Source organism: Podarcis raffonei, chromosome 3 (genome assembly GCF_027172205.1).
Source record: "Podarcis raffonei isolate rPodRaf1 chromosome 3, rPodRaf1.pri, whole genome shotgun sequence".
Lineage (NCBI taxonomy): Eukaryota > Metazoa > Chordata > Lepidosauria > Squamata > Lacertidae > Podarcis > Podarcis raffonei.
The window spans coordinates 36,660,434-36,674,248 of NC_070604.1; the positions used below are offsets into that span (position 1 = coordinate 36,660,434).

Genomic DNA, 13,815 nt, shown 5'->3' on the forward strand with positions numbered 1-13,815 from the left:
ACCCCCATGGCTCCACTGCTCATTGGGACTGAGGCGTGGCAGCAGTTTCACACGCAATATACTGCTGGGTGATGGCACCATCGTGCTCTGGCCTTCATACCATTCCTGGGCGATGGAGGGGGGAGCTTGTTAAGCTGCTCAGCTGAGGCACAGAAGCTTCAGCTGAGCAGCTTAACAAGCTCCCCCCTCCCTCTCTGGCTTAGGTGAGCTGGAGCAGTGTTGGGGGGCTTGCTCAGCTGAGGTGCGGCTTTCCTGTGTGTCGGCTGTTAGCTAGGAGGTTGAAGAGCTCCAGCAAAGTGCAGGTTCACCTGTGCCTCTGTAGATGATGTCTGGGATCCCCTGAGGGTCTCCTCATGAGTCGGAGGCACAGTGGGGCTTTGCTGAGGCTGGTCAGGTCTCTCCCCACACTTTTGTGGAGTTCTGGCTGGGGGGAAAAAGCTGTGTGTTTTATACACAGACATTCAGTCAAGAAAATGTTGCTTGTCAGCAATGGTGGAAATACCCAGTTGGCTTTTGTAGGGGAACTGTAAACACGTTTGGTATTTAAAAAAATACTTTTACCACTGTGTTTCTATCTCATTTGGCATTTATTTTCTGAATACTGTATGCTCTAAAACTTGGAGGCAAAGTTCTATGAGAATAAGCTAACAGAAAATTAAAAAAATTCTATATTGAATATACATGATTCTCATTTCATATACAAAAGCTACCTATGATATAGAAAATAAAATGATTGTTTTGAAACACCTAAATTAACACAAAATAATTGCCTTTTTTCAACTATCAGTTGCTTCGGGAATTTAAACATTTCTGAAGTCCAGCTTCTCAGAGAGAAGGAAAAATAGTTTGGCTAGGATTAAAACCTCACTCAGAGACAACCAAGGGAGCTGGGGACTGTGAAGGGAGTCCAAGAGCCAAGGAGCCTGAAGGAAAGGTTTCCTATAATGCATCATGCACTGTAAGTAAAAATTCAAATTTTGTACTTACATTAAAAGGTTCTTATTCAGCAGTTAATCCTTATCTCCACTATAAACATTATAGCCTTCTGCCTTAATCAGCAGGATCTTTTTAGAATCTTGAAACAGGATAACGTCTTTAATTTTGCCAACAAACTCCTGATTGAACAGCCCTGAGGTGACAGTGTTCACTCTCCTATTGAGCCCAAATCCTCCAAAATAGCAAGTCCCTCCATAATTGAGAGCAGTATATTTTCTTTGTGGATCTAGATCTTCAAAGAGAACTAATTCCTCATCGAGGTACACTTTGATGAGAGTCTTGTTCTGTGCAATGGTGACAAAATACCATTTTTTGCAACATAGAGACTTGCTTTGCGGAACAAGAGGGACAGCAATGCTTTCTCCAAGGTTTACCATGACTTTCAGCATTCCACTAGCAAGTCCAGCTGCAAGGAAATCATTGTCTTCATTTTCAGCCTTCCCTAACCATACAAGTAAACCATCCTCGTGTTCAGTGGTGAAATTGAAAGATATCCTAGTGAATCTGAGGTCCCTTCTTTTATAGTTGGAATCTATGTATTTGAGGTATGAATTGCCTGTAAATTTTGCAGTAAAAAATGAGATCTTTTTTTCACAACGGAGGCCTGACCAGCCAAGTCTACATGCACATGTATATGAAAGTAAAGCTGGGGTAGGTATACAAATGCCTCCATGCAGACATTTACTATGTGAACAATAAGCAGACTGCTCACATGTCTTCCCTGTCCAATGCTTGGGGCACAAGCAATAGAAACCCGATGGTTCAACTTTGCATTCTCCACTATTTTTGCACACTGTATACCCACAAGGAGTTCCATCGCAGTCGCCTACGTTGGCGCCACCTTTAGCTCCTTTCTCAGTCAGTTTTAGCTCTCTGCCGTTGACAAGAACCTCTCGAATGCAGCCTGTAAAGCCAATGGGTTCATTCTTGATTGCCATGGGATTAACCAGATTTAAAGAAGAGACTCCACCTACGTAGAAGTCTGTGCGTGTATCTAAGGCAGTCATGCCACTACTAGCTTCCCGGGTTATATTGATGCCATTGAGGTCGAGGTAGCCTTCATTGCCAACTCTCCCTGCTTTAATTAAATACCATGTACTGTTTGTGCTGTGTACATTTTGGAAAGTCTGCAGAATTACCGTTCTGTCACCAAGGTTGTAGCGCAGCTGTACATACCAGTTTACTAAGGAGATGCTTAGGAAATCGCCTATGGAGAAAGAAAAGGAAAGATGCTTCAATATTCCATGAGCTGATAGCACATATTTTTGGCTAAGCATTACTAGGCAGCAGCCTTGACACTCTGCAGAACAGGCCTTCATTGCACAACTTGTGACTCACCAAGCCAAATGCAGCCCGCCAGCCATGCACACCATTTTGGCAGGTGCTCAACAACCACCTTGTTTTGCAGTTCAAGGGAAGAGAGCAAGAACAGATTTAGCAAAACCTTGTTGTTGCACCATGCCTGGCTAAGAGGCTGCATTCGGCTTGGTGTGTGAAAGGTTGAGAAGGTGTAGTAGAAAATATGAAGATGAGCTACGAGCATTCAATGCGAGTTTGTGAAGGTGGCTACAGGGGTTGCACAGGGGAATGCGATTGGAAGTCTCCATCTGATCAAGGCTTATCTGCCTTATCAGGATTTCTGATTGCATGGAGGCAAGAAAATGGGTTCATCCAAACAGGCTTGGAAGCTCCCTTTGGACCTAAAAAGTGGGAAGGTTGGGATGGCACACGCAGCATGAACACATTCTGTACCCCTACTTCCTTGACCACCTTGCCCAACAGGGCACCAGTTCTTTTAGAATCCAGTAGGGGTTTTTTTTTTGGAGGCGGATAGTTTTTGTAAAATGGCAAGGGAGGCTATGGTATCTCTCTTTTGGTCAATGAAATACATAAATTTAAACAGAATGCATTACTTCAGTTCAAAATTGGTGTGGTTTTTTAATCTTTGTAGCGAATTGACTATTAGGTAAAGGTAAAGGTATTACTATGACCTAGCAATGTGAAAATCCAGTGCCAATTGGCTGTTAGGCGTGAGCAATGTTTGTTAAGGTTTTCATAACTGGCAAAAGGGATTGTTAAGGTTTATGTAACGCTGGCTAAAGGAAAAGCTTTACATAAGGTGCTTTGCAAACTTAAGCAACAGAAACCCCTTTCATTTCTTTTGGCGGCTGCCAGGACGATACTCCAGGACCTCCCTGCACTCTGAGTCTGCTTTGACAGGCTCATTGCAAGGCAAACAGCAGATGCAAGACTCAGTCCTCAGTGACCCCCTTCCATGACAGTGTGGTTGAAATAGGTAATATGAATGTTATAAGTTAAGCAGAGTACTCCACTGACAGAGACTTGTTACTTAGAGGGGAGAAGGTGTGATTGAAATGAATGCTTGTGGCAGTAGGTAAATGGCTCTTTTGCATCCTGTTATCAACATACCCTTGTTTTAATACAATTGGAGGTAAGCTCCAATGTGTTAAATAGCACTTAGTTACAAGTAACTACACCTAAGATCACAATCTTGGGCATAATCTGTGCTAGTATCCTTTCTCATTTTTCAAAGAGTGTGCATGCAAGACAGAAAGATGTGCAGGCCTTTGTATGGAGCTGATTGACAGGGTTTGCAAACAGACAGGGCTATCCACTGGGACCCCGGCCACGTCGTTACCTGCCGCACATGAGATGTCATATATGATGCCAGGTGTAGGGCAGGTGGATGGGGGAAGGGCTCACAATTAAGCAAATATTCTGTTTCCCACCCTCTACACAATAAGATAACCAAAGCCCAAGTGTCATTTGAAATTTGCACTTCTCTGAGTTTTGCAAGGCAGTTCCCTCAACCAGGTAATTTGCCCAAACATGCACATACTGAGTGCCTGCTGCAGGCACTCCCAGTGTTATTGTTTAAATTGCTGGATTTCAGTGCAAGTATATATTTCTTTTTAAGAGACGTGTAAGGCTATTTGTGCTACTTCAAAACCAAACACAGCTCCAAAAGTCTCCCACCCCAGCATTAAAATGGCTGTGAGCTTAGAGCAAGAGGAAACAGTAATTGAAGCAGCAGCTTCAAAATCTGGGGAGAGGATGTGAGTGAGAGGAGAGTGAATTAACAAAAGCTGTGGTTGCTACAGGAGGGAGCAAGGCAAAACTGACACACAGCTTGCCAGTTTCGACTGCTGCCGTCCCTTACGGCTTTGAAGAAACAACTTCAGAAAACAAAGCAGTGGCTTCAGAGTTAAAGCTACAAGGGGTGTGAAAGGAGAAGGAACAAATGCTCTCTGCATAGCTGTATCATGCCAACTGTGTGCTTGGAACATAGATGCACCTCCCAAAAATGGGGACGGGCAGACTGTTATACCTACAAAGTGTGGGAGGTCAACCAAAATTCCACTTAAAACTTACAGTGGAAGAGCAATGGGTTTTCCTAAACCTCAGTGCTGCACTGCCTGTGACAAACAAGATCCAGCTGATCTAAGTGCATTTTTTGTCAAGAGCGCATGCAGCCATTTTAGTCAGTCCAAGACACTACATAACTTTTTTTTTTTTTTAAGGATTAGCTTGATCTGATCAACTGATGCTGAAACACAAAACACTCTAATGAACCTACGTATGCCTGCATTGGTTATTTTCCTTTGTCCATATAATAAAACAGTGTAATGCAGACCTTCTCCTTACCTGATCGTGGGCTCAGGTGTTGAGCAGTGTAGAAGAGGATGCCGTTTGCTGAAAGGGCTTGGAACTGCAACTGGATATGAACCTTGCGTCGGATGCTGAAGGAGTCAAATGACATCCAAGAAGATTTGTTGCTACTGAAAGATGCATCGCTTATGGTTAGGGCTACAAAACAAAACAAACAAGGAAGTAATCTCATCTTTCTAGTAGATGGTGACAGATCATTACTTTAGCACTAGTGATATGTAGGACAATACTTCATCATAAATCTAAAACTTCATGTTGAATACAAATCTGAAGTGAGGGTTTGTTTGTTTGTTTGCAATCAACACATTTGCTTGCTCTCTGTCTCTTACAAGCCCATGCTAAGCTAGTTTTGTGTACCTGTCACCACCACTGACAGGATCTGGCTCTTGGTATGCAACTGGAAATGCTTGAAAGCTGCTGTATGTGGTGCTGGTTCTATGCATGCAACTGCTTTGCCCTGAGACAACTGCTGGCGCACACAGACTTCTGTGCAGCCACCAAGTACCCAGGTGGTTGGGTGAAAAAGCCATGCATAAAATTATCATCGTTAAAAAGGCAGTTTTTAAAGTGGAATGCATTCACATGCCCCTTCTGCAAACTAGTCAAGATCCCTCTACCCACTCACCCCTAAATAATTACAGCGCAGTGTTCCTAAATGGTGAACTTTAATTTTAGTTTAAGAGAAGGGAATACCATGTTCCAAATAGGCTACTGGGTAAATTACATTGAATAGAGCAGCCTAAGGGCAGCTAGTTCCATGCAGCATCTGGTGCCCCAGATGTGATTACATCTAGCCTGTTAAATGAAGGGCAGATGAGCATTACAAGACAGATGGACACTTGCTGGGTGCAGAAAGCAGCTTCCATGCAGGAAAGTCCCTTACTGGATCAGGGTGAAGTTAGAAAAGGGAAGAATGAATAAAAATTAAAGATGGTTCTGCTATCTTTTGGTCGATTTGGAGGGTACACAAGCTGGAACCATACACAAAACCATTCACTTTTCTGAATCCATGCTGATAATGCCCAGAATAGGAACAATTCAAAAGATGTGTTCCCACACTATGTTACTTAATTAGTTGGATTCAGGAGAATGAATCATCTCCCTGTGAGCAATCCTTGCCTGAAAGCAATATCCAGATCAGTGGTTAGTGAACACACTGGGTTGGATCCAGATTGAGTCATGTTTAAATTGATTGAAATCGGTGGGAGAGTGAAATCAATGGGCTTTAAGTTTGTCATGACTAGTGATCTCATGGGCCTCTTCAAAGCATGACTCAATCTGGATCCAGCCCACTGTGTGTGTTTAAAAAAACCCCACCAAAAATATTTTTATTTTATTTTTAATTTTCAAGAAACAGGATATAAGCATAACTTTATCAAAACAATTTGATTTTTCCACTCCCCCAGAAGATTACTAATACAGTCAGTTTCGCCATAAATCTATATGTGTTGTTGGTGGGTACCAGTCATCAGGGTGTTCATCTGAACACTTTATAAAGGGATGCCAGCCCTCTCTTGAAAACAACTTTTGCATTTATGAACTTCATTTTTCTCTACCCTTTTTAACAAATCGGAAGGAGCGTTAGCTGGCAGAATGCTCTGAGGCCAGGCACAGGAAACACTGATAACAGCAATCTAATAATAAAAAAATGCCATTGACTGTAAACATTAGTCATAGCAATGCTTTTCTTTTTGTTGTACCACAAAGTGTGTATCTTGCAAACGTTGCAAGAGATTTGATGCACTGCGGTAGATTTTTAAGGAACACCCTCCTTTTGCCCCCTTTTCAAAATAATGGAGCGTGCGCTAAAAACAACAACCAAATACAAAGACCCCACCATCTTGCTAAACCTAAGAAGACTTTAAAAGTGTAAATCCCTCTGGACCAATTAAAGTCATGGGACCATGTTGTCTTTGCAAGTTCTGTTGCTGAAATACATTCCTCTTTCCCTCTTGCACTCATTATGTTTTCTGCTAGGTGCCATAGAACACAGCCCAGTTCACTAGCCCTATCCTATCTGCCACTGTTGTCATGGATGCCCCATCACCACCTCTCTAGGCAATTCTTTTCATGCTCTCCACAAGTCCCACATGGCTTCTTTGTGTTCCCAGTGTTCTTTGTGTTCAGCTTCATTACTAGAGATGCTCTTGACAACTTGTGACCACCAGGCTCCCCCCCCCCCCCGAGATTACTGAAGTTATACAGCAGGGATAAAACTACACAACATACAAGATAGCCATATTAGCAGTCTCCAGGCAATGGTTTTAAGATTGAGGAAATATATGGGGTTAAACATCCCTCCCATTTCAAATTAGAAGCCCCACAGCTTCTTTCAATTCCAGCTTTTAATAACACTGGCTTTCCAGCTCTGTCATTTGTCTAATGGGAAAGAGCATACAACTTTGTTCAAGTTACTAAGAATGGTGAGCAGCATCTATATAACTGCCAGGAAGCATTAGCAGCAGATCTGGATGAGAATGAGTCACCTCTCCCCCTGCAGCCTGATGACAAGATTGTGTCAGAAGTCAAAAGATTCTTTTCTATCAACAAATAACTATGCAGTCGAAAGCATCAGCTGACTCTGGGATCTGCATACCTGTACTTGATTCTATATGTTTTCATCACTATACTGTAGACAGTATGATTGGCAGCCTGATCCCAGGATCAGCAGAGTCTGAAAAGTTGTGCTCATTAACACTTCAAAAAGCTCAACACAAAACCCAAACAACACATTTCTAGCAGGCTGCTGAGTCTGGCACTGCTGCTGACTGCAAGGCCAAGGAACAGCTTGGAAGATGCTCCTTAGTAGCCTTCTCTGCATGAATCCCAAATACCCTTAATATTTGCTTCCTGCCCTACTGCAATTTATTTTACTTATTTGTTCCATCTTAGCAGTTTTTAGCATACTGTAACTTGCCTTTCTCCAAGGAGTTTATACATAAACCCACCTAATTTTATCCTCGCAACATCCCTGAGAGGTAGGTTATGTGGAGTTATCTAGTGAGCTTCATGGCTGAGTGAGGACTTGAACCCTGCTCCCTGGCTTGACTACCCTGGCAGTTACGCTAATACTGAGTTTATCTTTGTGCACAGGCTGAGTGCCCTGTAAAGCTATAACTGCACATAATTTGTTGCCTTGTTATCTAGGGGTGTCTCACACTAGGCCCTTGTGTTTACTTGCCTTTCTGTTTGTAATGGGCAGTTCTGAAAGTATTCCAGACACCATTTAGAGTTCCTTCACCTTCTTTGAAACCGTGTTAATCTTACTCCAAAATGTCTCTTGGCATTGCCATTAATTTAGTGCAAATCTATAGGAAAAGGTTCTCAGCAAAAGCATAATGTGCCTTTGGCCAGATCCCTGCTAAATGCAGTGCTTCTTAAGAGTCATGCATTACACCAGGGATGAGGGAATGTGTGGCCCTCCAAAGGTTACTGAATTTCAAGCCCCATCAGCCCCAGCCAGCATGGCCAATGGTTAGGGCTGATGGGTTTTGTTGTTCCTCTGCTTTACTCCAGTATGTTGTGTAATTTGTGTAAGCAAGAGCCCTTTGTGGCATTCTTTTGCATATTCCCAATATACAGTGTTGAATTGAAAGTTTACATGTTTTCTCCTTGTACTCGAGAGTAAAAATATAGTTTGCTCTTAGCAAACAGAATCACTATAGCAACAACAGAAAGATTTTGTTCAGTGTTTTCTATATTATTTGCAGGAGAAAGGGGTTCAATTCTTCCTAAGGGCATGCTCCTATGAGATACACAGTATTTACGGCATTTCAAAAACCTGGCAAATAAGTCCCTATGGTTTATTTCATTTCAGTTGTCGAAATATTAGCTGAGCAAAGCAGAACTGAGTTCTATCTCTCCCGGTTTCTTCAAATATGTGGCACCTTACATGGCTTAGAAGAAATTGTAAAACAAAATAATAGCAATCAGTGTGAATGGAGTGCAGTAAGGATTGTATGGCACAATCAAACAGCAAGGCAAAACTACTACAGGTAACAACCTGGCTTATATCCTATATATATTTACTCAGGAGTAGCCCCACTGACCTCAGTGCACAAACTTCAGTTACATAACAATTAAACCTGAGCTACCTTCATCAGGAACTCTGAAGAAATGAGGAATAGTGCAACAAGAGGCAAAGTTCTAGGCCTCATTGACAAATTAAAAACCAACAAATCTCTGGCTTCAGATGGTATCCACCTGAGAGTCCTCAAAGAGCTCAAATGTGAAATCGCTAGTTTTCTGACAAAAACACCTAGTCACTAAGATTGACCTCTGAACAAAAAGCCCGGAGAGCCATCAATGTGGCACCCATTTTTTTAAAAAGGGATCCAAGGAATTGCAGGTAAGTTAGCTTAATGCCTGTTCCAGGAAAGATTTCTTAAAGATAAAATTACTAAGCTTATAGAAATCTTGCTGAAGAATCAAAATGGCTTCCACAAGGGTAAGTACTATTTCAGTAACCTTTTAGAGTTCTTTGAAAGTATAAAAAAGCACGTGGATGGGGTGATCCAACAGATATTGTTTATTTGGGCTCGGGGCTTTTGGTGCCTGAGGCAAGACGTGTTACTGACACTTTTCCCACCCCACCCACCCCTGATCTGGGCCCATACCCTGATGGGGTGGAAGGAGCATGGCACCTGACACAGGTTGCCTCATTGGTGCTCTGGCTGTGCTAGGGCAGTGTCATAAACAAAAATCTGACCTTAAAATTCTTATCACAGCAGCAAGAGAGCTTGGGTGCTGCAAAGCAGAACACATGGCACACTTTTCTAGCCACTTCCCACTTCTCAGAATTTTCTGCCTGAGGCAGCTGCCTCACTCTGCCTCATGGTAGGACCAGCCCCATTTGAACTTTCAAAAAGCTTTTGATGTAGTCCCTTATAAGTAAACCTAGCAATTACAGGCTTAAGATGGCGGACCTTTCATTCTCATAGCGCCTAGATCTGGGGTTATCCAATGAAGCTGAATGGTGAGAGATTCGGGACAGAACAAAAGCATTTACTTCTTCCCATGGTGCAATAGTTAAAATGTGGAATTTCACTGCCACAATGTGGTGAACGCCAGCAATTTAGAAGGCTTTAAAAGGTAAAATTCATAGGGTAAGGCTTAAATGGCTATGGGTGAGGATAGCTGTGTGCTAACTTGAGGATCAAAACAGCATGACTAGAGAATAACAGCAGAGGAGGGCTATTTGCCCTCAAGTCCCATCTTATGAGCTTCCCATGGGTACATGGTTGATCACGGTGGGCAGCAGGATGCCTGACTAGATAGGCCCTTGGCCAGATCCAGCAGGGCTCCTCTGAAGTTACCTGTTTCGTTAAACATCTCTAGCCAGGTTATTTTATTGCTCATGTGCTGAATGGTATAATAAGCAGTACTTTCCTGAAGGCTGTGTACACACCATACCTATGAAGCACATGGCTTCTTCCCCCAAAAGAGTCTCAGGAACTATTGTTTACTCCTCACCAAACTACAATTCCCAGAACTCTGAACAAACTACAATTTCCAGGATTCTTTTGAGGGAAGCAATGTGATTTAAATGCATTGCATGCACACAGCCCAAGTGTCTGTTTATAAGTATAGGGAGAACAGCTACACAGTTTAATCGGTGCTTTTACTCATAGAAATTATTGTCCTATGCTGCCATCTAGGGAATGCATTCCGTTATGGCACTATTGCCTTGGTTCTCAAACTTAATTCATCCCGGAAGTCCATTCCAAAACCAAAGCATTCCCAAACTAAGGCACACTTTCCCATAGCACAGAAAGTAATGCAAAATGGATTAATCCATTCCAGACAAATAAAAACAACCCCTAAAACAGCTATTCAACATGAATTTTACTATCTAATGAGACCATTGATCCATAAAATGATAGCAATAAACCAGGCTGCAATCTACTACCCAGTATCAAAATCTGCAGTGATCAAAAACTGCATGACCTCCATTGCCATTGGAGGGACGAGACGGGAGGGGAAAGTTTAAATGGGGGGGGGGATGGAAACACTCAAACTGGAGGGAGGAGGAGCGTTCATGGGGTGTGTGTGGGGGGGAAGGAGGTGACTAACTGGATGCAGGAGATGGGCGTTTAAGGGGGGGGGGGGAGGGAGGCAAAAGTTTTCTGCCTCCCACCCAAGCCATCTCCCTCCCTCTCTCCCCTGCATGTTTTCCGGCATCTGCCCAGGCTCCCCATACGCCCGGCTGAGTCCCAGGGCTTCTGTTTGCACTTTGGGCAGCATGACAAGGTGGCAGCTGTGAGCCGGTCGGGGCGATGTTGCCTGCGCGTCCCTGGCAGGGCGGCAGCGGAACGCGGCAGCAGCACCGCAGCGCGGAGAGGAGGCGGCGGTGGCTGCTCTCGGCTGCGCTCCTAGCTGCTGGATGCTGAGCCGGTTGGGCTGGAGCCTGTACGAAGTGCGAGCGCCCCGATTCTCCACTCGGGAATGGGGCCCCTGAGCTGCCTCGCCTGGACCTGGCTTGGGACGGGAGTCGAGAGGGAAGGCGAGGGGGCGGGAAAGTCAACCTGCCCAGCATAGTTCCCCCACCACAACCTCTCTGCGCGCTGGGGGAGAGTCGTCAACTTCCAAGTCTCCCTACTCTGGAGTCACTTACATTCCGAGGAGCCGCCCAACTCCACTTTGTACGGAGGAAAGAGGCGCTTCGCAGCAGAGGGAAGGGCAGTCACTGATGGGGCCAAGCCGCTCCTGGAAGTGTGCACTCAAAGTGGAGCATGTTCGGCTTCCCAAAACAGTGTGCAACTGTAGTGTTCGGCTTCCAAGTAATTGGAGAACTAAGCTGTTCGAAAACCGAGGTACCACTGTAGTGTTACAAAATACAAATGTAGTCGTAGTTCTTGCAGTTCTCTGAACTGAGTGTCCAAACACAACATGTAACAGCCAAGCTAGTACTGAGCTTTGCCCCCCATGCAATTTCACTTCCTTGCTCTTGAAATATCATCAATATTTGCTAACTATGCCTAGTTTGTTCATTTGTTTCATATGGAAAGAGTCACTTTCAACATGCACAGTCTATTTGATTTTGTTTTTGGGTTTAGATAATGCCTTTTTCATATTCCTAGGCTGATTTCTCTCTTTTAATGGAGATTTTCCACAGTGCTAGGTTGGCTCCTGTTGTGCTCTAGAAGTGGGGCTGGAATATTTTGTTGCTATGGAGAAAGCCATGACCTTTGCAGCCACTGGATGAAGAAAGGATCCGTTGACATTTGAGCCATAACAACCTTAACTAGGAGAGGAAGCATAAGGACTATGTTAACAATATTAAGAAAATACTTCAGTCTCATAAGATCCAATTTGTCACTCCTGTTACCATCAACAAGCTAACCCAGATTTGCTATTCACACACTAGTTAATTTGCACCTCCTAAACACTGCTTTATATGCTATCAAATACTAGATTAGATCCAAAAGCTGCTTTTATTTGATGGAAGAGCTTCTATCAAAGGAAGACTCCTTCTGCCAGAAGAAGGGGACTTTTGGATCCAATCCAAAATGCCCATTTCATTTTGATTCTGATTGCGGTTTTCATCTCTCAGGAGCCAGTAGTTATCTGAAATCCATGATTTAGCAGGTTTGTGTATTATCCGGTATCAATCAACTCTGGCGGTTATTGGATCCTACAAACAGCAAGTGCGAAGGTCGTGCCCACGTTCTTCATGGACCTATTGTTTTAAATGGCCTTTTACTTTATCCTTGCATTGTCAGACCACTAAGCAACAAAGCAACTTCTGTATGCTGATTGACTGTGGATGCTTTCCCTTCCTCTCTCAGCCAAAAGGAAAATAACTTTTTTAAAAATATTAAAAGGTGTAAGGCCAGATATATCTGTGAATGAACACATGGATTGATTTTCATCCACAAACATGTGCTGACAAAGCACAGAGCACCTAATACCAGGTCTGTTTGGGATGCAAAACCATCAGACTTTATTCATGGTACCTGCTTCCCATATATGGCTTGTCGGGAATGGGAAGTTGCCGTAAAAGGGGATCCTCATGTGTGCTGGTGGAGTTCATCTATAGCAGCCCCATATAGAACTATGGTGCCCTCAACATGGCTGAGTAAAACTGCTTCATCCGAATACTGCTGTGGAATCTGAAACAGTGGCATAGCATGGCTTGCCAGTGCCCAGGGAAGCGCATAGGGGGTGGGTGGGTTGGAGGGAGGGAAATGGTTGGAGTACACATCCACATTCAACGGCTACCGCATCACCCAGGAGATTGCAGCCACAGAGCTAAGAAAAGACGAGTTGTTCCATTGTCTGGCTTCCTGGTTCACATGGAGAAGCCATTTTCAGCAGAGCCCAGCAATGGAAGCACACAGCTGCACTGAGGCAATTTTGCACCCAGGGCAACTGCCCTTATGCCCCCCCCCCCATGCTACACCACTCATCTGAAAAATAATAATGACTCCTGCTTTCTTAAATGCTTGGGCATATAATTATTTTGGGCCATGAGTCATTCCAGCTAAGCTAAATATTGAACTGTTTGCTCAAATACAGGGAGATTGTTTTTTTTTCCCTAATCAGCCTAGGACAACCTAAGTTTGGTTTGTTCTTCCACATCCCTGAGGACATTTCGTTCTGTTTGCTGCCCTTGGGTTGCTGGCAAAATTTGATTGGTATCCCTACTGCTTGTTATCTCTCGAAGGTCCTTTCGTGTCTCGGGTATTCTTTGACATATCTCCTTCCTGAATAGTTACTACTCTTGACGACCCCTCTCCCCTTTGTTTCCTACTCTCCTGGGCTACTCTTTCTTCTGCTTCTATGCCTGCCATCAATCCAGAGACGGAAGGATGTTTGGGGTGTGTGTGGGGGGGATAAATAGTTGCTTGTTTACAGGCTGCGGCTCACTTACCAGAAAAGAAAAGGAAAATTGTACTTTGCAAAAATCTCATGACGATTCATTATGCTGCCAACAGAAGGGGAAATGGAGGTCAAGGATTTTAAGGCAGAACACAGTAGGCTTTTTCATGGTGAAGTCTCCACTTCTTTTGTTCTGATGCCCCTCTGGGAGTTATTTACTGTTGGGGTTTACTGCAAGGACAGTGCTTCCTTGCCTCTTCTCAGGGGTCTGGTTCAAGTAATTTGAACTCTTGGCACATCACATGAGGG

General features: G+C 43.7%; 1 protein-coding gene across 1 annotated transcript in view; it reads right to left on the minus strand.

Annotated features, from left to right (window-relative positions):
• Positions 1–357: 357 nt before the first annotated feature.
• Positions 358–13,815, minus strand: part of LOC128410231 (protein eyes shut homolog) — a 472,516-nt gene continuing 459,058 nt past the window's right edge. Inside the window, exons 35-36 of the mRNA XM_053381165.1 lie at positions 4,663–4,824; positions 358–2,203 (exon numbers count right to left, since the gene is read on the minus strand). Of these exons, the coding sequence (XP_053237140.1) occupies positions 1,011–2,203; positions 4,663–4,824 (1,355 nt within the window). The 3' untranslated portion in view covers positions 358–1,010. The remainder of the gene's footprint in view (positions 2,204–4,662; positions 4,825–13,815) is intronic.